The sequence below is a fragment of the Panthera uncia genome, chromosome D4, assembly GCF_023721935.1.
Source record: "Panthera uncia isolate 11264 chromosome D4, Puncia_PCG_1.0, whole genome shotgun sequence".
NCBI lineage: Eukaryota > Metazoa > Chordata > Mammalia > Carnivora > Felidae > Panthera > Panthera uncia.
In genome coordinates, this window is record NC_064807.1 from 70,836,026 (window position 1) to 70,863,885 (window position 27,860).

Genomic DNA, 27,860 nt, shown 5'->3' on the forward strand with positions numbered 1-27,860 from the left:
GCATTAGGACTCATATTGCCTTGCACCTGTAGAGGTTCTCATGCCCCTTCGCCCAGCTGGATTGAGTCCTCGAAACACTTTTAAAGTGTTTGGTGGCCCTTTTGTTTTTGTGTGGTAGCTCTGCATCAGCACTTGAGCTAATGTGTGTTAGGTGTTCAATATGTGGTTGAAACGGAGTTTCCTCCTTAGAAGGAATGAAAAAGGGTCATGTTTCAATTCATCTGAGGATGGGAGAAAAACCCTTGCTCCTAAGAATCACAAGAATGTCTGGAGAAGTGGTTGTTAGTCTGGAGATTTTTAGAAAAAGCATTGGAATCTTAGCCAAAGAATGTAGACTTGTGCTCCTTCATTTGGGCTTCACTGTGTTCTGGTTGGAGGCCTTCTTTTGCATCAAGCCAGTTGGTGGATTTTACTTGAAAGGCAGGTTTTCTGATAGAAAATCTAGGGAAATATTTTCAGTTTCTAAACAGCTTTATTAATCTACAAATAAAGCTTTGAAACAGGTGATTTCTTTTTCTTCTTTCTTTCTTTCTTTCTTTCTTTCTTTCTTTCTTTCTTTCTTTTCTTCCTCCCTCCCTCCCTCCCTCCCTTCCTCCCTTCCTTCCTTCCTACCTTTTTTTTTTTTATAAATTTTTTTTTTAACGTTTATTTATTTTTGAGACAGAGAGAGACAGAGCATGAATGGGGGAGGGTCAGAGAGAGGGAGACACAGAATCTGAAACAGGCTCCAGGCTCTGAGTGGTCAGCACAGAACCCGACTCGGGGCTCGAACTCATGGACCGTGAGATCATGACCTGAGCCGAAGTCGGCCACTTAACCGACTGAGCCACCCAGGCGCTCCTCTTCCTACCTTTCAAGAGTGCACACACTCGAGCAGGGGAGGGGCAGAGGGAGGGGGGAGAGAATCCCAAGCAGGCTCCATACCCAGTGCTGAGCCTGGCATGGGGCTTGATCTCAAGACCGTGAGATCATAATGTGAGCAGAAATCAAGAGTCCCATGCTTAACTGACTGAGCCACCCTGGCACCCTGAAACAGGTAGTTTCTTAACCCATGTCTAAAGGTCTAAAAACCCATAAGAAATGGTCCAGGGGCGTCTGGATGGCTCTGTTGGTTGAGCATCCGACTTTTTTTTTTTTTAATGTTTATTTATTTTTGAGAGAGAGAGAGAGAGAGAGACAGAGTGCAAGCAGGGGAGGGTCAGAGAGAGAGACACACAGAATTCGAAGCAGGCTCCAGGCTCTGAGCTATCAGTATAAGAGCCTGATGTGGGGTGTGAACCCACGAGCCATGAGATCATGACCTGAGCCGAAGTCAGATGCTTAACCAACTGAGCCACCCAGGCACCCCTGACTCTTGGTCTCAGCTCAGGTCATGATCCCAGGGTTGTGGGATTGAAGCCCGAGTCAGGCTCTGAGAGCCTGCTTAAGATTCTCTCTCTCTCTCTCTCTCTCTCTCTCTCTCTGCCACTCTGTCCTTCCCCCCTTCTCTAAAATAAAAGAAGAAAAGGAAGGAAAGAAAGAAGGAAGGGAGGAAGGAAGGAAGGAAGGAAAGGAAAGAAAGGAAGAAAAAGAAATTGTCAAGAATCCAAAGCTAGAAAAGGTAAGATGTTCAGGGAAGATGCCAACCTAGAAACTGCAGACTTGTGGGCCTTGGGAACTTGGAGATACTTGTGCAAGCAACCTTGAGGTTTTGGAGAATATTTGTGATAGGATTCCAGGGCAGAGAGTAGGAAGGAAGGAGGACTGAGCTTCCTGCTAATAAGCAAGTAGGGTCCTGGAACTTAGGAAATAGAGTTAAGATGTATTTGAATAACTCTACGAGAAAAAAAAAGAAGATATGTTTCTACATCTTAAAGTTTCATATTGTTCATCTCACTATTCCATATCTAGATTTAAAAAAATTATATAGGAATTTGTATAATTATATGTATTGTCAGCCTTGCTGTGGTAGTAACTCCAAAAACTCAAAGGTTTGCAGCGAACATTATTAATTTCTAGGTTACCGTATGTGTCGGTGGCTATGAGTCAGTCACTATGGCTCTTGTCCACAAGTATTCCATTCTGAAGGAGCAGCCCCAGTTGGGTCATGCCAGTTTCAGGGCAGAGGAGAGAGAACAAGAGAGCTGGTGGAAACATGCAGCGGCTCTAATAGTGTCTGCTCCCATCTGGTATGTGTGTCACATTTGCTCATGTGCCATTGGTCAGAGCAAGTCACATAGCCATACCAGAAGGCAGTGGGATGGAGATGTGCCCTCCCTGTGGGCAGTCACCTGGCGATGGTAAGAATATATAGTCCTTTTTTTTTTTTTTTAATTTTTTACATGTTTTTATTTAGAGACAGAGAGAGACAGAGTAGGAGCAGGGGAGGGGCAGAGAGAGAGAGGGACACGCAGAATCCAAAGCAGGCTCCAGGCTCTGAGCACAGAGCCTGATGCGGGGCTCGAACTCACGGACTATGAGATCATGACCTGAGCTGAAGTCGGACGCTTAACCGACTGAGCCACCCAGACGCCCCGTATAGTCCTCTTAAAGGAAGGAAGTTAATAACTGCAAATGATAATGCCATCTACCATATAGTTCATGTCCTCTCCTTTGTCCCTGAACACTGTTTAGTTCAGTACTTTATAGCAATTCAGATTGATCATTTTAAAATGTTTTAAATACATTTTCTCTCTGTTACGGTTGTTAAAATTTCATATAATTTTGGGGGAAACTGACCTCTTGCCACGGAGTGATATGATGGATCACTGCATGTTTTTAAGTATTCTTTAAAAAAAAAATTTTTTTTTAACGTTTATTTGTTATTGAGAGACAGAGAGACACAGAGCGTGAGCAGGGGAGGGGTAGAGAGAGGGGGAGACATAGAATCTGAAGTAGGCTCCAGGCTGTGAGCTGTCAGCACAGAGCCCGACACGGGGCTCGAACTGACAAACTGCGAGATCATGACCTGAGCCGAAGTCGGTCGCTTAACCAACTGAGCTTAAGTATTCTTAAGTATTCTTTTTAAATACTTCAGTACATGGAGCTCTAGTGTATGTGCATCATTGCATTAGCTGGAGTCTCCAGAACAATTTGAATAATGGGGTGATATTAGGTATCAGAATCTTGTTTCTGAATTTAGTAGACAGGCCCTTAATGTTTCATATTGTTTGTTGCTTTCCAAATATTATTGAGATCTGATTCATGTACCCTAAAATCACCATCTTAAAGTATACAGTTGAGTGGTTTTTAGTGTATTCACAGCATTGTGCACACATCATTACTGTCTAATTCCAGAATATTTTTGTGACCCTCAAAAGAAGTCCTATACTCATCAAACATCCGATTCCCTGTTCTCCCTTCCCTCAAACCCCTGGCAACGAAAAATCTGTTTTCTATCTCTAAGGATTTGTCTGTTTTGGACATTTCCCATGAGTGGAATGATATGTGTGGTCTTTGATGTCTGGCTTCTTTCACAGAATGTTTTCAAGGTTCATTGTTGATGTTTTCTGATGTAAACTCTTAAAAACATTTAGGAGCTTTATTTATTTATTTTTTGTTTCTCCCCTACCCCTCTGCATTCTCTTTAAAAGTCTCATCATATCCAGCCTGGTTCCTGGAAAAATCTGTCATGGAACCAGTATTGTTTTTGTTTCTTAAACAAATTTTATGTATGTGTTTTAAAAATTCCAGTATAATTAGGGGTGTCTGGGTGGCTCAGTCGGTTGAGTGCCGGCTTCAGCTCCGGTCATGATCTCGCGGTTCATGGGTTCGAGCTTTGCATCAGGCTCTGGGCTGACAGCTCAGAGCCTGGAGCCTGCTTCAGATTCTGTGTCTCCCTCTCTCTGCCCCTCCGCCGCTCATGCTCTATCTCTCTCAAAAATAAATAAACACTAAATTTTTTTTTAATTCCAGTATAATTAACATACAGTGTTATATTAGCTTCAGGCATATAATATAATGATCCAACAATTCCATACATTACTCAGTGCTCGTCATGATAAGAGTACTCTCAATCCCTTCACCTGTTTCACCCATCCCTCTTTCACCTCCTCTCTGGCAACCACCAGTTTTTTCTCTGTATTTAAGAGTCTGGTTTTTGTTTCCCTTTTTTTTCTTTTTTTTCTTTCTTAAATTCCACATATGAGTGAAATCATATGCTATTTGTCTTTTTCTGACTGACTTATTTCACTTAGCATTGTACCCTCTAGATCCATCCATGTAGTTTCAAATGGCAAGATTTCATTATTTTTTATGGCTGATATTCCATTATATATATATCTATAGATATATAGATATATAGATATATAGATCTATAGCTATATCTAGATATATATATCTATAGATCTATAGATATATATCTAGATATAGCTATAGATCTATATATATACCTCATCTTTTTTTTTTTAATATTTATTTTGGGAGAGAGAGTGAGAGAGTGCACAGGCAGGGGAAGGGCAGAGAGATAGGGAGAGAGGTAATCCTAAGCAGGCTCTGCACTTAGCAGGCGGAGCCTGACGCCGGGCTCAATCCCATGACAGCGAGATCATGACCTGAGCTGATATCAACAGTCATATGCTTAACCCTCGGAGCCATGCAAGTGCCCCTACACCACATCTTCTTTATCTGTTCATCTGTGGGTAGACTTGGGTTGCTTCCATATCTTGGCTGTTGTAAATAATGCTGCTATAAACAGTAGGGTGCAAATATCTTTTAAAATTTAGTGTTTTCATATTTCTTTGGTAAATACCTAGTAGTGGAATTGCTGGGTCATATGGTAATTCTTTTTTTAATTTTCCGAGGACCCTCCCTACTGGTTTCCACAGTGGCTGCACCAGTTTGCATTCCCATTAAGAATGCAACAGTTCCTTTTTCTCCACATCCTCCCAACGCTTGTTGTTTCCTGTGTTCTTGAGTTTAGCCATTCTGTCAGGTGTGAAGTGATTATCTCATTATGGTTTTGTTTGCATTTCCCCAATGATGAGTGACATTGAACATCTTTTCATGTGTCTGTTGGCCAAACAGAGATTACGTCAAAGAGATTACTGCCAATGTTTTTCTTCTAGGAATTTTATGGTTTTAGGTCTCACATTAATCCATCTTGAGTTTATTTTTTGTGTATGGTGTAAGAAAATGGTCCAGTTTTGTTCTTTTGTATGTAGCTGTCCAGTTTTTCCAACACCGTTTGTTGAAGAAGCTGTCTTTTTTCCATTGCGTGTTCTTGACTCCTTTGTTGTAGATTAATTGACCATATAATTATGGGTTTATTTCTGGACTGTAGATTTTGATCCATTGATGTGTCTGTTTTTGTGCCGCTACCATACCATTTTGATTACTATGGCTTTGTTGTACAACCTCAAATCTGGGATTGTGATACCTCCAGCTTTGTTCTTCAAGATCGCTTGGGCTATTTGGAGTCTTTGTGGTTCCATACAAATTTTAGGCTTATTTGTTCTAGTTCTGTGAGAAATGCTATTGTTATTTTGATAGAGATTGTATTAAATATGTAGGTTGTTTGGGTGGTATGGACATTTTGACAGTATTTGTTCTCCCAGTCCATGAACATGGAATATTTTTTATGTGTGTCATCTTCAGTTTCTTTCATCAATGTTTTATGGTTTTCAGATTATAAGTCTTTTACAACTCCTTTGTTAAGTTTATTCCTAGGTATTTTATTATTTTTGATGCAGTTGTAAATGGTATTATTTCCTTAATTTCTCTTTCCTGCTACTTCATTATTAGTGTACAGAAATTCAACTGCAAAGAAGTTTCACTTGTTTGCTTTTACTTTGAGCTTGTTTGCTTTACGTTTGAACTTTACTTTTATTTCTTAATTTTACTTTGAGATTTTATTGGAATGGCTGATACCAATTCATTACCGATGAGTGATACCAATAAGGACATGATTATATTCAACAATGATTATGTGATCAGTTAATATAATAAATTACATTAATAGATTTCCTAATGTTAAATTACTCTTGATTTCCTAGAATATATTTGACTTGATCCTGATGTATTCTTCTTCTTTTTTAAAAAAATTTTTGTATGTACATATGCTTGTTTTAATTGAGTTTTATTATTTTAGTTTATTTTAAAAAACGTTTATTTATTTTGAGAGAGATTGAGAGCATGCGAGCAAGGGAGAGGTAGAGAGAGAGGGAGAGAGAGAGAGAATCCCAAGCAGACTCCATTCGCAGCACAGAGCCCAACATGAGGCTCTATCTCATGAATGTGAGATCATGACCTGAACCAAAATCAAGAGTCAGATGCTTAACCAGCTGAGCCACCGAGGTGCCCTGATATATTCTTCTTTTTAAAAATTCTTTTTTTTTAAAAATGTTTATTTATTTTTGAGAGAGCATGAGGGGAAAGGGACAAAGAGAGAGAGAGGAACAGAGGATATAAAGCAGGCTCTGCACTGACAGCAGTGAGCCTGACACGGGGCTCAAACTCACAAGCTATGAGATCATGACCCAAGCCGAAGTTAGATGCTCTACCGACTGAGCCACCCAGGTGCCCCTAAAAATTCTTTTACTATACCACTTGCTGTTACTTTATTGACAGTGTTTACACTTCTATCTAATTTCCTTTTCTGTACTAGTGTTTTGATATCAGATATAGTTAATCCTTATAAAATGATTTAAAAGGTTTATTATTTATTTAAAAAATTTTAAAGTTATTTATTTATTTATTTATTTATTGTTATTTAAAAAAATTTTTTTTAACGTTTATTTATTTTTGAGACAGAGAGAGACAAAGAATGAACGGGGGAGGGGCAGAGAGAGAGGGAGACACAGAATCGGAAGCAGGCTCCAGGCTCTGAGCCATCAGCCCAGAGCCCGACGCGGGGCTCGAACTCACGGACTGCGAGATCGTGACCTGAGCCGAAGTCGGACGCTCAACCGACTGAGCCACCCAGGCGCCCCTAAAGTTATTTATTTTTAATTTTATTAATGTTTACTTATTTCAGAAGTGGGAAGGGGTACAGGGAGGGAGACACAGAATCCAAAGCAGGCTCCAGGCTCTGAGCTGTCAGCACAGAGCCTGACGCGGGGCTCGAACCCACAAACTGTGAGATGATGACCTGAGCTGAAGTCAGACGCTTAACCGACTGAGCCACCCAGGTGCCCCAATATTTATTTATTTTGAGAGAGAGGGAGAGAGCACGAGCAGGGGAGGGAAAGAGAGAGGGGGAAAGAGAGGATCCCAAGCAGGCTCCATGCTGACAGCATGCGGGCCTTGATTCCATGAGCTGTCATATCATGACCTGAGCCAAAATCAAGAGTTAGATGCTTTAAATGACTTAGCCACCCAGGCACCCCTCTCCATTTTTTAAAAGTATGTGTCTTAGAGTAATTGGATAAAACAGAACTTGCTCCTTGAGTTTCGGTGGAGCTGAGCTGTACAACCATGGGGCTTAGCTTACCTTTCAGTAAAAGTTCTGTGACAGCAGTTCTGTGGTTATTTAGATTTTCTACCTCAACTAAATTTCATTTTGGCCATGTATTTTCCTGCAAAGGTATCTATCTCATCTAGACTTGCAAGTTCATTGGCATAGTTTTTCACAGCATATCCTTGTAATTTATAATCATGCAAAGAGGTAATAGTTACTGCCTCTTCCTCTCCCTACCCCACCACTGTATATTGATCAGACTTCCTAAATTTTACTTGATCTAATTCATCTTTTAGAAGAAATATATTCTGGTTTGGCTTGCAATATTTACTCTTTTCTGTTTTCAGTTTATACTTTAGCTTCTTTATTCCCTCTTCCGGTTTTGACTTTTGTTAGAGCCTAAAGTGTTCTATTTCATGAGGTAAATCATACATACTTGTATTTATCTGCTCTTGAGGACTGGGCTACTTTCTTCATGTTTTGGTCTTCTTGGGTCTGAATGATGAGCGAAGATAGGCTGGATATATTTTTAGGTTTTCCTGTGTCTAATGAGATAATGCAGGCCTGCCATTTGCCACCTATCAGAACAAGTGAATTAATGGATCCCCTCTCTTTCCCCATGATGTTAGAATTGTCTTCTCAGATCTTAGGTTATCAGTTGCCAGATCAGTTGAGTGATCTATCAGTGGGGAAGAGTCAGAAGGAAGAAAGCCAGGGTCCTGGATAGTCACTCAGGGAAACTTGGCCTCATTTCTCTCTGCATCTGGATCCAGCATAGCCTGGCTTCCTTCTGGTTTTGGGTTTTCTCCCCATCTCGGTGGAGCCCAGCTCCTTCAGTTTGCGGTCTCTGTGGTTGGTTGGATCTTCCCAGGGCAGCTGGCCAGCTGCCTTCATGTTCCTTTGGCTCTTGGCTTGCATTTGCATCTCTACCCTTCATGGTGAGAGGAAGCAGTGTGTGTGGGCAGACACCCTTTGCTGGTGGTCCTTACACGGTGTATCTGCCTGTGCTTGGCATCCCCTTGTCCACAGCAGCCAGATACTCTGGTGGTCCTCCTTTGCCCCGCTGTTGGCCCTCCCACTTGCCCATCCCCCCAGAAGTTTGCACTTTCAAATTAGAGTGTAGGTGAGGGCTTCAGGGCATTTTCTACCTCTTAGGAAACCTTGATAAATAACCTTGAGTGACTTCAGGGACATGGGTTAAAGATACCTCTTAGTTCTTTTCCTCACTTGTGTCCCAGTTATATCCCGTAGAAAACCTTTGGAGGTTTTAGCATTTGGATGGCATTCTTGCCTGGTTTCCAGTCTGGTCCAATTCTAGTCACTGCTTTTCTTTTTCTTTTTCTTTTTTTCCCCTCACTGCTCTTTCTCTTCCCTTCTGTAGCTTGTTAAGTGAGTATCTGGAGAATGGTAAGAGGGAGAGAACAGGGTGTGTCTGTGCTCAGCTCACAGAGTTTATCTAGGAGTCTAGTTTTATAATCTTTAAATGAGTGTGTAACATTCCTATTAATATAAACACGATCATTTCCTGGTTATCGAGCCTTTTGGGATTTTTCCAGGGTTCACTCCGTGTTCTTTGCTCTGCTATGAACATCCTTGAACAGAACATTTTTGAGAGTTTCCCTTTGATTGTATTCTCCAAAGTGGGCTTAAATTTAACTTTACGACAAAGTCAACAATCAGGAGTGTTCTATTCAGTCTCTGTAGGACCTATTCATTCTTCAGGCATCTCCTGTGTGCCTGGCAGGAGGCAGGTAAATAGAGACGAGTCAGGTACATTATGAGCACTCTCCCCTTCGGTGTGAGGACACCTTACATCAAGCTGTCCTGAAACTAGATCATGTTGCCCACTTCCCTCTCATAGTATCAAAAAGAGAGCTTCGAGTGTTTAAGCAGGACTTTTTTTTTTTTTTAGTTTTTATTTTAGTCACCTGGTGCTCATCACAAGTGTTCTCCTTCATCCCCATCACCTATTTCACACACTCCCCACCCCCCATCCCCCCTCTGGTAACCATCAGTTTGTTCTCTATAGTTAAGAGTCTCTTTCTTGGTTTGTCTCTGTCCTTCTCTCTTTTTTTTTCCCTAAGCATGACTTTCTGAAAATTAAATCCATATTGGCTCCTAATGTATACCACTTTCTTTTCATAAACCACGTGTATAATGTAATATAGAGTTTTGCCAGTGATTTATGTTAATTTAATCATCTGTCTTCTGCCCGGCTGACCACAACAGTGGACCTGGTAACTGAAATTCTTTGAACCAGAGGGGTTTCTGTAGCAGCTCATGTACGTATTTCTCTTCCTAGGTAAAAAGGGGTAGAGGGGGAGAAGAAATTCACTTATAACTGAAACCTGCGTTAGGTGAGAATTAATATTTGGGAACAGTGAGGTGTTTTCATTTATTTATATGTTGTAATTTTCACAAGAGTTACTGTAGCTACAGTAAAATCGTTAAGGAAAGTGTATTTGGGGCCCCAGCAATGACTCCCCATACAGTTTTTATCTTCAGCAGCATTTGTTAAGTGTCTGTTGTGAGCCCAGCCCCATAGTCTCCAGGGGGATGCAAGAATACTTGCAGGCAAGTTGATTTGGCTTCTTTTGTTGTTTTTTGTTTTTTGTGTTTTAGTCTCTTACTAGTGTTGTAGCACCCACTGTGTTCCAGGCACTATTCCATCTGCTTCATGTACTAGCTAATTCAATCCCATTATACCCATTTTATAAACGAGGAGATTAGGGCATAGAGAGGTTAAGAAACTTGCCGGAGTCTACTCTGAACTGGGGTTCAGAACTGCCCAGTCATTGCCAGGCTCGGTGTCGTTGTCATCTGACAGACCTTTATTGAGTCCCTTCTACTGGCAAGGGATTGAGTTGGATCATTTCTAAGACTCATTCATTTATCAGCTATATGTTGAGTGCCTACTATGTGCCAGAGGATAGAGGAGAAGAAAATATGACAAAGTCTCTCCTCTTGTCGGACCGTCAGTTAATACATAATAACTTTTCAGACGGTGAGAGTCTGTGACTAAAATAAAGGCAGGGAAGGCTCTGGGAAGCGATAGAGGGGTGCAGGGGTATTTTTAGATTTTGTGGGCTGAGAAGGCGTCATTTGGGCAGGAACCTATTTTTTAAAAATTTTTTTAATGTTTATTTATTTTTGAGAGAGAGAAAGAGAGAGAGAACAAGTGGGAGAAAGGTAGAGAGAGAGGGAGACACAGAATTTGAAGCAGGCTCCAGGCTCTAAGCCGTCAGCACAGAGCCTGACACAGGGTTTGAACCCGTAGGCCATGGGACCACGACCCAAGCTGAAGTTGGACACTTAACCAACTGAGCCTGGCACCCCTAGCAGGAACCTTTTTGAAGAGAAGAGCCAGCCACGTGGGAATGTGAGGGGAGAGGACTGGTCCAGGTACGGTGAGCAGCAAACATGGAAGCACTCGGGTCTAGGTGAGCCAAGATCTGTGCATCTGGAACGTGATGAAGCAGGGAAAGAACGTCAAGGATGAGGTCAGGGGGAATGGTGAGGTCACATTGGCACTCATAAGTTATGGGAGGGAGGTTGGATTTGATTCTGAGTGTGAGTGGGTGTCTTTGAGAGTTTCGAGCAGGGGAGTGACATGCTCTGATTAACACTTCTCAAAGAGCTGCCTGGCTGCTGTATGGAAGCCTGACCCTAGGGCAGCAAAAATGAACCAGGAGCCTTTTACGTTGAGCCAAGGATTCTGCCACTTCTCGCGTTCCATGGTTCATGTTGGTCAGAAACGTGCTGCTGTCCCATAGCACCTGCTCGAAGAACTTAGGTCTCTCACTGTTGCATGCCTGCTGCTAGAGTACTGGACTGTCCTCTCTTCCTAGATTTTCATATTTTTGTTAAAATATTTTTTCTGAGGCGCCTGGGTGGCTCAGTCGGTTGAGCGTCCGACTTCGGCTCAGGTCATGATCTCATAGTTCGTGGGTTTGAGCCCCGCATCGGGCTCTGTGCTGACAGCTCAGAGCCTGGAGCCTGCTTTGGATTCTCCCTCTTTCTCTGTTCCTCCCCTGCTCATGCTCTGTCTCTGTCTCTCCTTCAAAAATAAATAAAAACATTTAAAAAAATGTAAAATATTTTTTCTAATGTTTATTTATTTTTGAGAGACAGAGTGTGAGCAGGATGGGGACAGAGAGAGGGAGACACAGAATCCGAAGCAGGCTCCAGGCTCCTAGTTATCATATCAGCACAGAGCCCAACATGGGGCTCGAACCCTCAGGACGTGAGGTCATGACCTGAGCTGAAGTCTGAGGCCCAACCAACTGAGCCACCCAGGCGCCCCTAGATTTTCATATTTTCTCTCCACATTTGCTTCTCATGGGGACCATATCTTGAGGGGGAGTCATTTGAGGGCGTAGCTTGTATTAAGACCCTAAGGGAAGTGTTAGCTTTCCTTGACTGGCTTTGAAAACAGAAGCTTCATATTTACCCAGAAGGATTTATGGCCAGATGGTGGACATGAGGGATGTTGTTGGGTTGGAAAAAGCCACACAAAAGGCGTTCAGCTTGATAAGAACCTTGAACTCAGAACTAGAAACCTGCGTTCAGCTCTTAGCATAGCAGTGACTAGCTTCATTTGGACACATGATCTAACCTTTTTGAGTTGCCTCCTTCTTGGTAGAGACAGTATATCTGTCTTGCTAACCATCACAAGGCTGACATGAGCTGTAATGAAATAAGAATGTGGACACAGGGCCGCCTGGGTGGCTCAGTTGGTTAAGCATCTGACTTCAGCTCGGGTCGTGATCTCCTGTTTGGTGAGTTCGAGCCCCACATCAGGCTCTGTGCTGACAGTGCAGAGCCTGCTTGGGATTCTCTCCCTCTCTCTCTGCCCCTCCCCTGTACTTGCGCATGTGTGCTCTCTCTCTCTCTCTGTATATGTGTGTGTGTGTGTGTGTGTGTGTATAAAGATTATATATATAGTCTTATATATATGTGTATATATATATATATATATATATAGTGTACGTATATATAAAGAATGTGGAAACACTGTGTGCACATGTGCCATTGAAAGCTGAGCTGGGGGCTCCCGTTTTAGGAAATTATAGACATTTGTAGGTCGTCGACTATTCATATGTGCTTACATAATACTCCGTGAAACACCTGATAGTAAGGGTATGAGTGTTTCCCTGGTCACGTAGTCCTGGGAGGAAAAAATCTTCAGCGTGATAAGGTCTGTTTGACTGACTCTCCCTCCCCCACCCCCACGCCCACGAACTGACTTGAGAACAAGTTAACTTCCCGCTGTCTGGCCAAGACATCTCAGACCTTTGTGTGGGCTGCTTTTGGAAAGTTATTGGCAGAGGTCCCAGAGCAAAGGTCAGGGGAGTTGGCTTGGAGTCACTGGGACACCTGCAAACAGATGTGTACACACACACACACACACACACACACACACACACACACAGAGGTGAACAAGACACAGTCACAGTTGTTGGGGACTCACAGTGTTTGTAGATGTTACATATGTAAATAAATGATTAAAACTGAAAACTGCTGGGGCGCCTGGGTGGCTCAGTCGTTAAGCGTCCAATTCTTGATTCCGGCTTAGGTCGTGTCTCATGGTTCTTGACTTTGAGCCCCGCATCGGGCTCTGCGCTGACAGTGCAAACTTGCTTGGGATTCTCTCTTTCCCTCTCTCTCTGCCCCTGCTGTGTGCTCTTTCTCTTTCAAAATAAATAAAACAAACTTAAAAAAAACCCAAAACCCGGAAAACTGCTTCAGTGGTAGTATCTTCAAAGTACTGAGAAGGAGTAACTAATTTCTGCTAGGGGGTGGATCAATGGAGGATTCCAAGAGGAGGGTGCATTTGAACAGATTCAAGTGAGATACTTGGAGACCACTACGTAAAAAAGAGGGGTAGCTTTGCAAGCAAAGGTGAGGAGCACGAAACAGCACGGTGGGTTCCAGAACTGAAGTCGTGAGAAACAAGGCCGGTAAGATCTGTCCAGGCCAGATGGTGGAAAGCTGCTGTCAGAGCCCATGTTGGCTTATCTGTCTAAAGATTTTGAGTTCTTTGTTTCTCTTGTGCAATGCTTAGCCATCGGCAGAGCCATTCTGAGGCCCAGTGTGCTAGTGTTGATGAAACGTAAGTAAGGGTGGGCCCCTGCAATGCCTGGTGCGGGCCGTGCCTGAGGTCAGTGTTTAAATATTTACTGAAATGATGGAGGCACGATGGTTATTATTGCAGAGCTCCAGAGAAGGTGTCTTCTCAGATCCCTAGACGCTGGGGTATGGCCACTGCATGCCCTGTCTGTATGCTGACAGGGCAGTCAGATGAGCTGACGCTGCTGTAGCTAAGGTTCTACAGTCACGTCCACACTGAGGGCAGCTACTGTGGGGTTCGCCTTCCCAGCCGACAAGCCCTTGGGCTGAGGAGAAGTGGAGAGCGGGGTCTTCTGTGAATATGTAATTTTTTTAGCAATCACAAAAAATATTTTTGACATTGTATAAACATGCATGTGATTAAATTATCTGCACTCTAGAAATGGAGACAAAGGAAGGTGCCTTATCTGTTTACTTTCCATCATCCATTGAGTTGGGTGACATTGCCCTTGACTCCAGACTCCGCCTTGTCATAGCCCTCTTTTCAGCTAGAGCCCATGGATGTGACTGCTAGGTTGACCTCTCATTTCCTCTGTGTCCTCTTATCTGGGGGCTAAGTCATATCCAACCTGCAGACAAGAAGAGAGAATTCAAGGGAAAGCATCTCCCCATCTCCAACTTGTGATCTGATGACCAACAGGACAACAGTGTTTCCAAGGTCCTTTCCATGGTGTCATGTCTCTTATTGTATTCCTTAGTCTTTGCCTTCTGATGACTCCAAAGTGACATATAGATGCTCACATCTACTGCTAGACAGGGCTTTGTCTGTTATTAAACCTAAAAACCAAAAGAGGTAAGACTGACTACCATTTTTGGATATTGCAGGAACATGATTTAATCAAGTGGCTTCCCACTAAGGCCTAAAAAGAGGTCCATAATTTAAAAAATTTTCCATCTCTTTCTTTTCTGTCATTTGTACCCCTCCCCCCATTCGAAAACGTGTATGTTGTGGACAAATTTATACATATACAAAAGAGGAGAAACCTACAGATACTGGCTTCTATAGTTATCAACCTTGGGGCATCTTGTATCATCTATATCTCCATCTACCTATTCTTAATTATTTTGAAGCAAATACCGCATATCCTATCATTTCATCCATGAATATTTTTCTATATATTTCTAAGAGATGAAGTCTTTGTAAAATCATAATACTTCTGTTATCACACCTAATACATTTCTAAATTCCATCAAATAACTGATCAGTATTTACATTTCCCTGAATATCACCAAATCTGTTAACATTTTTTAAATGTTTATTATTTTTGAGAGAGAGAGAGCGAGCCAGGGAGGGGCAGAGAGAGAAGGAGACACAGAATCTGAAACAGGCTCCAGGCTCCGAGCTGTCAGCACAGAGTCTGATGCTGGGGTCGAACCCATGAACCGTAAGATCATGACCTGAGCCGAAGTCGGATGCTCAACCAACTGAGCCACCCAGGTGCCCCTAACGTTTTGTTTTAATCAGGATCCACTGCAGTTGTCAATAGGTCTCTCAGATTGCTTTACATCTCTAGGTGCTCCTTCTGTCTTTCTGTCTCCTTGCAGTTTATTTATTGAAGAAGCTCGGTCTTTGGTTCTCTTTAATTTCATACAGCATGGGTTTTTCTGATTTCATATTTATAGTATGGTTTAATATCTCCCTTATTCCTCTATATTTCCTACAAGTTGATGTTGTGTCTAGAGATTTATTCAGGATTCAGATTCAATATTTTGGCAAGTATACTTTTTAGGTGGTGGTGGGAACTGCTTTCAGGAGGCACATAATGTTTAGTTGTCTCTTTGTGACGGCTGATTGAGTTTTTAAATGTGCTAAGTATTTAACAGGGTTCCGATGTGTTAATGTCTACCTGGGCCCCGGTGATCTGGAGAAAGGGGGAAAGGAGAATGCTCTTGCAGTGTGTGCATGGCATTCTTTCTCTGTCAAAGCCTGACGATGGTGGGGCGGTTATGTTCTCTGTCCCTCAACTGTTTGCTTCTGGTGGTTCCTCCAGTGCTTGCTGGAAAATGAATTGGCATGAATTTGGTGTAGAGTACTGCCACAGTTTGTTTCTATTCGTCACAGAAGACCTGTTCACTTAAAAGATGTTAAATAAAGGGCACCTGGGTGGCTCAGTCGGTTAAGCGTCTGACTCTTGGTTTCAGCTCAGGTTATGATCTGGCGGTTCGTGAGTTTGAGCCCCACATCGGGCTCTGCGCTGACAGTGCAGAGCCTGCTTGGGATTCTCTCTCCCCTCTCTCTCTGCCCCTCCCCCACTCGTGTGCTCTCTCTCAAAATAATAAATAAATAGATAAATAAATAAATAAATGTTAAGCAAAGAAAGGATCAGTTTCTTTGAACATTACTTTTATATTTAGAGATGTTTCTTGGTTTGGTTAAAGCAGCCACTTTTGCTGATGTTCTCCAGATGTGTGTCTTCATTTAATTTGTAAGGTGACTCTTCTCTTCTTTCAGGATCTCATTTTGCCCAACGGTGGTACTCCAGCAGGTACTTCGAGTCCAGCTTCCTCATCCTCCCTTCTCAACAGACTTCAGCTTGATGATGACATTGATGGTGAGACCAGAGATCTCTTTGTCACAGTTGATGACCCCAAGAAGCATGTCTGTACCATGGAGACCTACATTACGTATAGGATCACCACCAAAGTAGGTCCTGTCATTACCTTCCACCCCTGTTGAATGGTCTTAATGAATTGGAGGCCTACCTTCATGGTTCTTGCTTTCTTCCTTCCCTTTGTATGACTCGATTCACCTTCATTCAATGGTGGATGTGGCTTTTTGATACAGGGTAGATGTATTCAGATTAAAAGGATTATATGTGAAGTTTTAATCTTAAAACGAAGGAGAAATTGTGACTGCGGTCTTTCAAATAAAACATTTAATCCCTCTACTTTCACCTATTTTCGGTCATGATATTATTTAACGTTAATAATATCACATTACTATTGAAATTTATGAATTGGCTGTATCATTCGAAATCTCTGGCAAGACCATGGTTGTAATTTGGTGTATTTGGAATGGATCATAGGGGGAGGGGAAGAAGAGAAGATTAGGAACAAATATTTATTGCGTTTTTGCTGTGTGCTAGGTGGGTAGTGGACAGGGTCCTGAGATTGTCTGGCTTAATGTTCGCAGCAACCCTAAAAGGTAGATCTTCTAGTTATAATTTTAGAGATGAGGAAACTGAGGCAGAGACTTTAACTTGTTCACTGTTACAAAGTAGGTAACCAGGATTCTAAGTTGAATTTTTAGGACTATCAATCCCATATTTTTATTTTCAAATCCATACTCTTAAGCTAATTCTACTTATAAAAGAATAACTTTAATGTATCTTTACTTTTTCAATTGTTTTTTCAATATTTTAAGTAGCAGTACAATTTTAGGTTTCAAGCAGTGTTTCTTATCCTTGGCAGTATTGATGTTTTGGACTGAATAATTCTTTGTTGTGTGTGTGAGGGGGTGTCCTATGCATTGTAGGATGTTTCCCAGCATGCCTGGCCTCTACCCACTAGATGCCTGTAGTACCCACCTCCAACCTCCAGTGGAGACAACTAAAAATGTCTCCAGACGTTGCCAAGTATTCCCTGGGGACGACATTACTCCTGGTTGAGAAGCACTGATCCAGAGGAAGAATAACAATATTTACACTATTAGGAGAAAATATACATGATCGCTTTATATATATATCAAGACATAAACGTATACTTCTAACTGGTTTTACTCAGTTACCAGCTTATTATAAAAGGATACATTAAAAAAGAAACAAACCCGAAAATGGAGTCATTTGTCCCCCAGTACAGTAGACCAAGACTTAATTACGGTTTCAACCTATCTCAGGAGTCATCACTTTATATTTTTGAATAAAGAAAGTGCTTTGTTCAGGAAACCATCCTGTTTGTTGGTATTCCTCCGCCACCACAGGCCACATGATGAAGAAGGGTTTACAGATATTTTTAGAAGGTTTAATAGATTGAAGGTGGCTTTGTGAATGGTATTAGGAGAAGCGTTTATGAACATCTCTCTCTTCTGTGCCTTTTCTCTTTTTCATTGTAGAAAATAAATGATTTTTTAAAATATTTTAAAGTTTACTTATTTTGAGAGAGAGAGAGAGAGTGTGTATGTGTGAGCAAGGGAGGGGCAGACAGAGGGAGAGAGGATCCCAAGCAGGTTCTGCACTGTCAGCACAGAGCCTGATGTGGGGCTGGATCCCATGAACCTTGAGATCATGACCTGAGCCGAAATCAAGGCTTAACCGACTAAGCCCCCCAGGTGCCCCTGAATTAAGTTTTTATTTTGAAAATTTAGTAGGTTCTGTACTTGTCTAAATTCTTTGGGGGGGTGGGGAGCAGACAGTAAAGTACACTCAGATTTGATCTTTTATTGGATGACAGTGCTATATTTTAAAGATGATGCGAGTACTGGAGCACTTGGCTGGCTCAGTCCTTTAAGCCTCCAACTCTTGATTTCGGCTCAGGTTGTAATCTCACAGTTTGTGAGTTTGAGCCCCGTGTCGGGCTCTATGCTGACAGCATGGAGCCTGCTTGGGATTCTCTCTCTGCTCCTCCCAGGCTTGCACGCTCTCTCTCTCAAAATAAATAAACAAAAACATTTAAAAAATTGTACAAGTACTATAAATACTTTATTGTGAAAAATAAAGTAAATGACAGTAAAGACCAAATACAAGTCTCACTTAGCCTTTCTCACTTAAGTTGTTCTCGCTGAATGCTGCCATTGTTGAAATTTGGTATACATCCTTCCCAGTCTTTTTTTGTGTTTACATATGTGCATATATAGTTAAAATATATATAATTCAGATTTCACTGCAATATTGTTTTCTAACTTCCCCCTCTACAATATTTTTGAAGACCTTTCCATGTTCATATGAATATAGAGAGAGCTTAGTTTTTTAATCTCTAATTATTTATGCAATGATTATAGAGTATCTTTTCCCTATGGACATTTCAGGCGTTTGTCAGATGTTTCTTTGCTATTACTGCCCTGTCCTTCCTGCACCTGGTTCTCATTCAAAAATTTGTCCACGTATGTGTGCACGTGTACATGCACCCGCGCAATCTTCCCCTATCACCGTTGACCCTGGGTGCCTGTTATTTCCCAGGCAGTGATCTAGATGCTTAGATGGATGTTAAGTCGTCAGAGGTCCTAGGTTGATACCCGTCTTCCCGTGAATTATTTCCGTTTTTTGCCCCTAGGGCCAACTTATTTTTTACTCTGTAGTCAGCAAAATGCAAAACCTGTTTTTCTGAAATTTATGCTCTAAAACAGCTGAATGACGAGGTGGCCGCCTCACTGGCACAGCAGTGCTCGCCAGCCTTACCACTTCCCACCCTCCTTGACTCCTCTGCCCTGCAGTGGACCTCCCAGAATGCCAGTACTGCGGGACCTCTGTTCACTGAGTCACAGGCTCAGGCGCCTGCTGCTGGCCACCGCTCTCCCCTGTGCCCGTCTGTTTCCGTCCTTCCTTACCCCCTTTCCTCGGTGTTCTTGTCTCTGTCCCTTCTTTGTGGGGTTATTTGATTCCCTGTAAGTCAGAACTTTTCCAAGTTCTAATTCCGCATTTTCACTTCTCTGTGATGCTCCCACCTGTGGGTGAGCTCATTGCAGAATTAAGTTTTACTTCTTACTGTCAATTCTGTCTCAAACCAGAGTCCTTTTCTTTTCCTGGTTCAGGTAGTGACACCAAGCTTAATGTCTTGGCGGTGCATTTGGGACCTTCTTTCTGAACGTTGCATTAAAGCGTATCTACACATATCCCTATGTAGCCACGCACCCTGTGATGTGTGGGGATGAGAGGAGGATTACAAACAGGAACACAGGGTCTCACACACTGGTCTTGCCCTGGGACCCCCACTTCTGCTGTGGTTTTCTAGCAGAGATAGTGGTCAGAGGACGAGGTTGTACAAATACTTTATTACTTTGAGCTTTGACTCCCCTGTCCTACTTCAGATTCCTGATGACCAAAGCTGGACAAAGTAGAGAGCTGCTTTTGCTTGAGATAAAATGAGCCTAGGACTGAGAGCCAATGCAGGCAGAACCCTCCTCTACCCCAACCCAAGTCATGGGCACCTTCCCTCTCCAGTGGTGGGGAGCCAGCCTGGGCATTTTCTTTATTTATTTTTTTTAATGTTTATTTATTTTTGAGACAGAGAGAGACAGAGCATGAACAGGGGAGGGGCAGAGAGAGAGGGAGACACAGAATCTGAAGCAGGCTCCAGGCTCCGAGCTGTCAGCACAGAGCCTGATGCGGGACTCGAACCCACAGACCGCGAGATCATGACCTGGGCCGAAGTCAGACGCTCAACCGACCGAGCCACCCAGGCGCCCCAGCCTGGGCATTTTCTTTTTTTTTAATTTTTTTTTTTTTTTAACGTTTATTTACTTTTGAGACAGAGAGAGGCAGAGCATGAACGGGGGAGGGTCAGAGAGAGGGAGACACAGAATCTGAAACAGGCTCCAGGCTCTGAGCGGTCAGCACAGAGCCCGACGTGGGGCTCGAACTCACGGACCTCGAGATCATGACCTGAGCTGAAGTCGGCCGCCCAACCGACTGAGCCACCCAGGTGCCCCCAGCCTGGGCATTTTCAAGGCAAGCAGGCAGACCCTGGCTCTTCTCTGCAGGCTTTTAGAAAGTATCGTCATCATAGTAACTAATTACTGAGCACTTACCATGTGCTGGTGCTGTGCTTTTTTTGTAACAGAAACCTTTTATTTTATCTAAGTAATACGTGCTTGTTGTAGAGAAACTAGGAAATTCAAGTAAGCTAAAACAATAAAATAAAAGAGCATCTATAAGCTCACCAGCCGGAAATAATCATTTCTAAATTTCTGAGCAATTTGTCTCTATCCACGTACGAAAATGAGTATTCTGCAGGCTGCCCATTCACTGCATGTGGTGTGGCATCTTTCTCTGCTAGCAAATGCTAGTAAGCACACCGTCATGCTGTCACTTCTAAGACAACAACAGTGCTCTGCTATATGGGTGAGCTGCCATTTATTTCGTGCTAAGTGCTTTAAATATATTGTCAGTTAATCCTCTGTATACCGCTCACTGAAGCAGGTATAGGTGGTGTTTTTCCTTTGTGGATGAGGAAACGGAGACACAGACATATTAAGAAAATTACTCAAAGACATGCAACTGATGAATGATGGAGCTAGAACTTGAATCCAGTTCTGTCTATGCTGTACTTCCACAAGGCATGATTTGCCAGAGAGGGATGGCTCCACCCACTTCCCCAGCACTGTGCACCGTCTACTACCTGGCCTGGCTGTTGAAACTGATGAAGTGGAAATAGACAGGAGCCTTCAGCTTCCTTTAGGAGCTGTCCTCCTCTTGTCTCTTACCCCATCTCCTTAGTAAGCACCAAGTCTTGTGCCCCAACTGGCTCTTCTCAGGCTAGGTGCCACTTAGAGATCAAGGATACACAAGGATTGCAAAGTGGGCGTTAGATTTGATGACAAGAGGGCTATCCGTGACTGTGGTGAGCGCAATTGCCCTGGGGTCGTGGGGCAGAACCCAGTTGGCAGTGGGTTCGAGTGAGTGAGAAGAAAGACACGAATGTTGGTAGTTTGCAGGTGAAGTGAGAACAGGAGCTGGAGGAGGTGTGGACTTGAAGGGAGGGGGGCGCTTTTTGTTTGGTTTCAAGGATGGACATGACCTGTGTAAGTGCCCAGAGCCCAGTGTTGCTAGAGGAGACATTCAGGTGAAGTTTGGAGGGGAGGATGGAAGCCGCAGAGCAGAGAGGACGAATAGCCTGAGCAGAAGTGGATGGAATGAGTGGCCTCTTTTGGGGGAGGTATACTTTTGCCATTGTTTCTAGAGGAGGAAGGGAATTTTTGTCCTGTTTGGTTTTTGTGGCAGCAAGTTGAGGGCTCTGTGCTTCTAGCTGCAGTTTTCCCTCGAGGTCTTCTGCTAAGAAGGAAGGGGAGGTTTGGAAATAAGGCTGAGAAGTTTTCAAGACTTCTACAGGCTTCTCGTTAACTGATGTGGAAAATGAGAGAGAAAGAGCTGACCAAGGAAGTATGAGACTGCTTGGCAGTGTTGAGGGTCCAGTGGTAGATTTTATTGTGTCAGTTAGTGTGTTTGCCTGATGTTGCTTTTCCTCCAGGAGCGTGCTCACACACCTGGGTCTAGTAAAGCAGGAAGTGCACGGTTGCATTTTTGCCAAAGTCGTGTGAATGGACACTAGGAAAGGGATATTTAGGATATTGGCAAATAAAAGGGGATAGGTTATGGAATTGATGCTGAATAAGAAAGGAAGTAAATATGGGATTGGACAGAATGTCAAGGAATTGTAGGTTCCAAGAGGCTGCAGAACCAAGGGTGTCGGGAAATGGAAGAGTCTGAAATACAGGAGATGCTGGTTAGATAGAGGGAGGTCTGAACTTCTGCCAGATGACAAAGCCTGATGGGAGTGGAGGGAGACGCTGGTGGCTCACAGGTGGGTGTTGTGTGCATGAACCACCTGGATCTCAGGGGCACCCAGACTCTGGAAGGGCTTTGGAAAGGAAGCCTGAGAGCTAGGCACTAGAGTCTTCTGGGAATCGGGAAAAGGATGGGTGTCAGCAGACGACAGGTGTGAGAGGTATAGACACATACCTTGATGGCCTGAGCCTCCGAAGGGTTTTCATGGGGCTGGGGAGCAGTGTGGAGTGAAGGGGATGGCAACAGCACCTCTTGGTCTTGGGGGGGTGGCGTGGAGTTTGTGAGATGTGAGAAAATGAGCAGCGTTCTACGTGATGGGACAGCAGGGAGGCTGTAGTCCCAGAGGAGAGCCAGCTTTCAGAATCTGAATAAGTGGAAGAAGAACAGGAATTTAATTATGGAATGGGTGTTCCAGAAGGGCTTGGTGTAAAATGAAGCTCTGAGAAAGGAAGCCCTGAGGAGCGTGAGGAGAGACCAGAAGCCTCCCTGGTCGTGATTCTCAGGTATTCTCTTAGGGTAGTAGGGTTTTGAAGCAGAATGAGATTAGCTGGCTAATATTTGACAAGGGAAGAGGTCCCTTTGCAGGAAAGGGACGGGGATCCGGCTATGGCTTGGACAGATGACATTTCTGATGAAGACCAAATGTCTCTAGAGTACACTGGTTGTAAATTTTGGATTGAATGGGAATTCTCTGGAAGGGCTCCAGGCCACAGTAGTTAGGCACATCAGCTCCTGAGGAATAAGAGTTCTTTTGTGGTAAGATGAGGCCCAATGGACAGATGCTCTGTGGGGTGGGGGGATTGATTGCCCTGTGGATCTGTGCTAGGTCTTCTAAAGTGTTGAATTTGCAAAACAAAAACAAAACACACAACACACACACACACAAAGACCACAAGTTGGCAGGGATGCCTAGAGATATTCACATAGAATGATGGCAAAAATGAATATTCTTCAGTACAACTCTTGCACTCTGTTACCTATTTGTAGATCTGACTTTAGGTGAGTACCCATGACCTTGTGATCTTGTGGGGCATTCTAGATTTTGGAGAGACACAAAACAGTATAGTGGTTGTCTCTGATTATGGAACTGTGGGTGTACCCTTTTCTCTTTTTTATTGTTACTAGAAAATAGAGCAAAAAAACCCTTTTTACTTTATTTTCCTTACTAAGTTAGACCCTGAATTTCACAGAGGAAAATTTTACTACATGCTCCTGGTTGGACTTTTTATTGGCCTGCATATTTTAGGAGTACTCTGAGTCTCAAAACTGACTGGGTTTCTCTCCAGAAATCCACAGTGTCTGTGGCCCAGTTTTAGCAGGTGTGCAGAATTCCACGGTGAGTGTGCCTAGCCTCATTTGTGGCTCTAGTTTTTCTCTCTGTCCTTGTTTTTTTTTTTTTTCCCCTTGATCTTTCTCACCTACTTCTAATTTATGTCATTTAATCATATTTCATGTATCATATATCTTTTCTAGAACAGACTGTGATAAAAGTAAAGTATCATGAATATCCTTCTGCTTCATGATAGTTTTTGTTTACCTTATTGCTTTCCAAAGCATCAAATTTTTACTCCTTTATTTAAGCCATTATATCCATAAAGGAGCTTTATTTTTTGTGTGTGATTATGAAAGTATATGAGAATTGGGGCACCTGAATGGCTCAGTCGGTTAAGCATCTGATTTCAGCTCAGGTCATGATCTTACAGTGCATGAGTTCGAGCCCCGCATCAGGCTCTGTGCTGACAGCTCGGAGCCTGGAGCCTGCTTCAGATTCTGTGTCTCCCTCTCTCTCTGCCCCTCCCCTGTTCATGCTCTCTGTCTCTCTCTGTCTCAAAAAATAAATAAACATTAAAAAAAATTTATAAAAAGAAAGTATTATATGAGAATGGTAGAAGATTTGGAAACAAGGATGGATATATGAGACACACTACCTAATATGCTAACGAGGCACCTAATAAGGATGAGTATAAAAAGGACAGTTGTCATTATGAGTTCTAGATTTTTTCTAACCTTTTATATCCATATTTTTAATACAAATGCAATCATGATGTATGTGCAATTAATTTTGAATCTTGGTGTTTTTTCTTCAAACTATACTGAAGCAGGGGTGCCTGGGTGGTTAGTCAGTTAAGGATCTGACTCTTGATTTCGGCTCAGGTCATGAGATAGAGCCCCGTGTCGGGCTCCATGCTGAGTATGGAGCCTGCTTAAGATTCTCTCTCTCTCCTTGTCCCTCTTCTTCTCATGCTCTCTCTCTCTCTCTCTCAAAAAAAACTATATTGAAGCATATTTGATGTTAAAGATGTCTTACAGACATGATTACTGATAATCATAGAATAAATATCCTATAACTTAACTGTTTTTATTGTTGAACATTTAGGTTGTTTTGATTCCTTTCCTATTTTATTTTATTGTATTTTAAAGTTTATTTATTTATTTTGAGAGAGAGTGCACACAAGCAGATGAGGGGCAGAGAGAATGAGAGACAGAATCTCAAGCAGGCTCTGTGTCATCACCTCACGAACCATAAGATCATGATCTGAGCCAAGATCAAGAGTCAGACGCTTAACTGACTGAGCCACCTGAGTGCTCCATTCCTTTGCTATTTTAAATAGTACTGCAGTGAACATCATTATACAAATATCTTTGCTACAGTTTAAAAAGTCTTTTCTAATGGTAGATTCCTAGAAGTAGAATGGTAGGAATTAAAGACAAAAATAAATAAACCATAAATAAAGGAGAGAACACAGGTGAATATTTTTAAAAGCTTGCAATGGGGACAGCATTCTTATTCATGACACCAAACTATAGCCACCATAAAGGGAAATAATGGCTGAATTTTAAAACTCTGTATCAGAAAAACCCTTTGCTATAAAGAACTTACACAAGTGAAAAAGACCTGACTGACAATTTAAAAAAAGAAACTCCTCACAAAGAAAATCTGTAGCCAACAAATATTTCAAAGGATGTTCGACCCCAATAGTCATTAAAAACAAAAGAAAACAGGGGCACCTGGGTGACTCAGTTGGTTGAGCGTCTGACGTCAGCTCAGGTCATGATCTCACGGTTTGTGAGTTCGAGCCCCGCGTCGGGCTCTGTGCTGACAGCTCAGAGCCTGGAGCCTGCTTCAGATTCTGTGTCTCCCCCTCTCTACCCCTCCCCTGCTCACACTCTGTGTCTCTCTGTCTCTCAATAATAAATATATGTTAAAAAAAATAAAACAAAAGAAAACAAAGATGATGTACTATTTTTCAGTTGTAAGTCCATTAAAGACAACCACTGGTTGAGGAGAATATGCAGTTAAGAATATAAGTTGATATATTTCTGGAAGCAGTTTGTCAGTTAAAACTACATGTACTCTTTTCTCCAGTAATTCTGTCTTTAGGAATTTGATTCTTAGATTTGAACTTGCTAACAGAAATATATCTAAGAATTGTTAGAGACTTAGAAAATATGAGTGAATGAATGGATATGCATAGAAAAACTATGGAAAGACATAAACCATAATACTAATCATGGGGGTTTTTTTTCCCTCTCAATTTAAGAGAGTTTATGACCGATCTTAATTTTTTCTTCTTTTATTTTTCCTGAAGTTTTAAAATAAGTATGTCTAACCTGAATAAGTCGAAGGGGAAAAAAAAGCCACTTCCCCCACAGTGAGCTTGTTTACAGCGGAAACAAAACTTGTGTTTTATCATACTCCTTTTTATAGTTACCAAATACTGATTTCAAAGTTAGACACGTTACATAAACTACAATTTATGAAGAGGACTTTCAAAAGCATAATAAAGAGAAGTGATTGGTTGATAACATGTAACGTTTAGGAAGGCAAAAAGTAGACTCCTCCATCACTGCATTTTCAGTGAAAACAGGTTGCATTTGCCACACATCACAATCCACCTTTTATGGGCCCATGGTCGGCAAGTCCTCAGATGGAGCCTGGTGGGGGATTTGAAGAATGTCCCTTCCAACCCTCTTCTTACTGTTGAGGAAACCTAGGCTCTGGGAGGCTTAGTGGCGTCTCAGGGATCTGGTAGGTGCTAGGAATGCTCCTGCCCAGGCCTTTCCTCACCCAGCCTCGGAAGGAGTGTCAACCTACCTACCCTTCAAATTTCCATCAGCCTCATGCCTGAAAATTCATCAGCAGTGATTTTTTTTTCTTTTAATTCAAGCATTCTTTTTTTTTTCCTCCCCAATTCCACAATGCTGATTCACTCGGGGAGTCTTCTAATAAATCACAAACACTTAGGTTGAATGAATTTCCTCACCTCTCCCCACCTGTACCCTCCATCATAGGGGAAGGTTGTGCATGGGACTTTGGAAAGGGGAAAAGCTACAGAAAGAGTTAATTGAGGTTCAGTCCAAGACCGAATCCTTTAATTTCACAATTTTGCTCGGACTGTGTGAGCACGGCTTTTGGGGAGGGTGAAATCATAATTTTCAATGCCAACGCTGTTCACAGCTTTTTCTTTGATGGCTAACTCTTGTTCATATGTTTTTAAGATTTTCTTGGGGCCATGGATTAAAACAGACTTTCGGCCTGAAAGAGTAAATTTATAAAATGTAGCTTGAGCCATTTTTATTTTTGACCTTTCATTTCTGAGAGCTATGACTGTGGTATATAGTCTATACCCTCACAGGGGAAAATGCTTTAACTGAGACGTGGTTTTAGTCTGGGCAAACTAACGTGTAACAATCTTGTTTTGGTATAAATTAATTTCATTTTATTTAGCACTGGTTTTCATCACCAGAGGGCTGCAATCGCAATTTCAGAGAAATTAACAAGAACAGAGATGAGATGAATATTTTTCTGCAGTACAATGACATCTTGGCATTCCTTTCTAGTTTTTTTTTCTAATCATCTAAAATACAATATAGTTCCAAGGTTATGGTTTTCGCAGAATATGGCACATGAAACAAGACGTTTTCTAGTTTCAGCCAATCTGGCTCTGAAACGAGCAGGTGTGCCCTTAGCTCTTTCTGTCTGCTTGTCTTCCCTCAGCCTTTGATAAAACTTGTCAGCATATTCAGCAGACGGTGGAGACTTCATTTCTTTTAACAGAAAACATGGATTGGGATTCAGTAGCAATATCCTCAGAATTATTCTGCTAAAAGAAATCCTCAAAGTTAAGCCTGGAGGAAATGAATCAAATGTTTCTAAACACATTCTGAGGGACAGTGGAGTTCCATTTCCTAAGGGTAGGGGGAAAAAACAAAAACAAAAGCCTCGACATTTTCATTCTAGATCCTGGACTTTTGAGCCGGGCCCTGGGGGCCTGGACTCCTCATTTTGTGTTGGTAATTGCTGCCTTTTGGCTGGTGCTTTGGTGGAAGGAAAGTGTGTTCTTGCCCAGTTTGGTTTTTCAAAGAGAGCTTTTTTCCTTCCTTTCTGCCAAGACATGGTACTATTCCCTTCGACTTACTTTGTTCCACCCTTCTTATTTGCAGAGTACGCGGGTAGAGTTTGACCTGCCAGAATATTCTGTTCGTCGAAGATACCAGGATTTTGACTGGCTGAGGAACAAACTGGAGGAATCCCAGCCGACTCATCTCATTCCCGTAGGTACTAAGTCATTACAGCTGGTTCCTCTCTTTTCCTGCGTTGTCCTTCCTGAGGATGTTTACTCAGCCCTCACCCCTTAAATTCAGGGCAGATTCTGTCTTACCTTTTATACCACATTCTCCCACCAAACGTACATGAAACATTTTCACAGATGCTGTCCAATGTATCACGTTCGGGGTTTTGGCTTCCGGTTTGCTGTCCTCATGCTGGTTTCTTGAGTAGGCTGGGGTAGATTTTCACTTTCATTATGACAGTTTTTTGAAGTATGAAGAGTCCTAATTCTGATTTGCTGCCACTGAAAGACTGTCTGTTTTACTACCTTTCCAGACATATGTTCTTGAGGTTTGGGCAGCTGCCA

General features: G+C 42.3%; 1 protein-coding gene across 4 annotated transcripts in view; it reads left to right on the forward strand.

Annotated features, from left to right (window-relative positions):
* SNX30 (sorting nexin family member 30) overlaps nucleotides 1-27,860 on the forward strand; it is a 118,263-nt gene that overhangs the window by 38,500 nt on the left and 51,903 nt on the right. For 3 of the 4 annotated variants that reach the window (XM_049636388.1, XM_049636377.1, XM_049636404.1), the window contains exons 2-3: nucleotides 15,957-16,148; nucleotides 27,388-27,498. In XM_049636388.1, the coding sequence (XP_049492345.1) occupies nucleotides 15,957-16,148; nucleotides 27,388-27,498 (303 nt within the window). The remainder of the gene's footprint in view (nucleotides 1-15,956; nucleotides 16,149-27,387; nucleotides 27,499-27,860) is intronic. The other variant, XM_049636396.1, reaches the window with a different exon arrangement.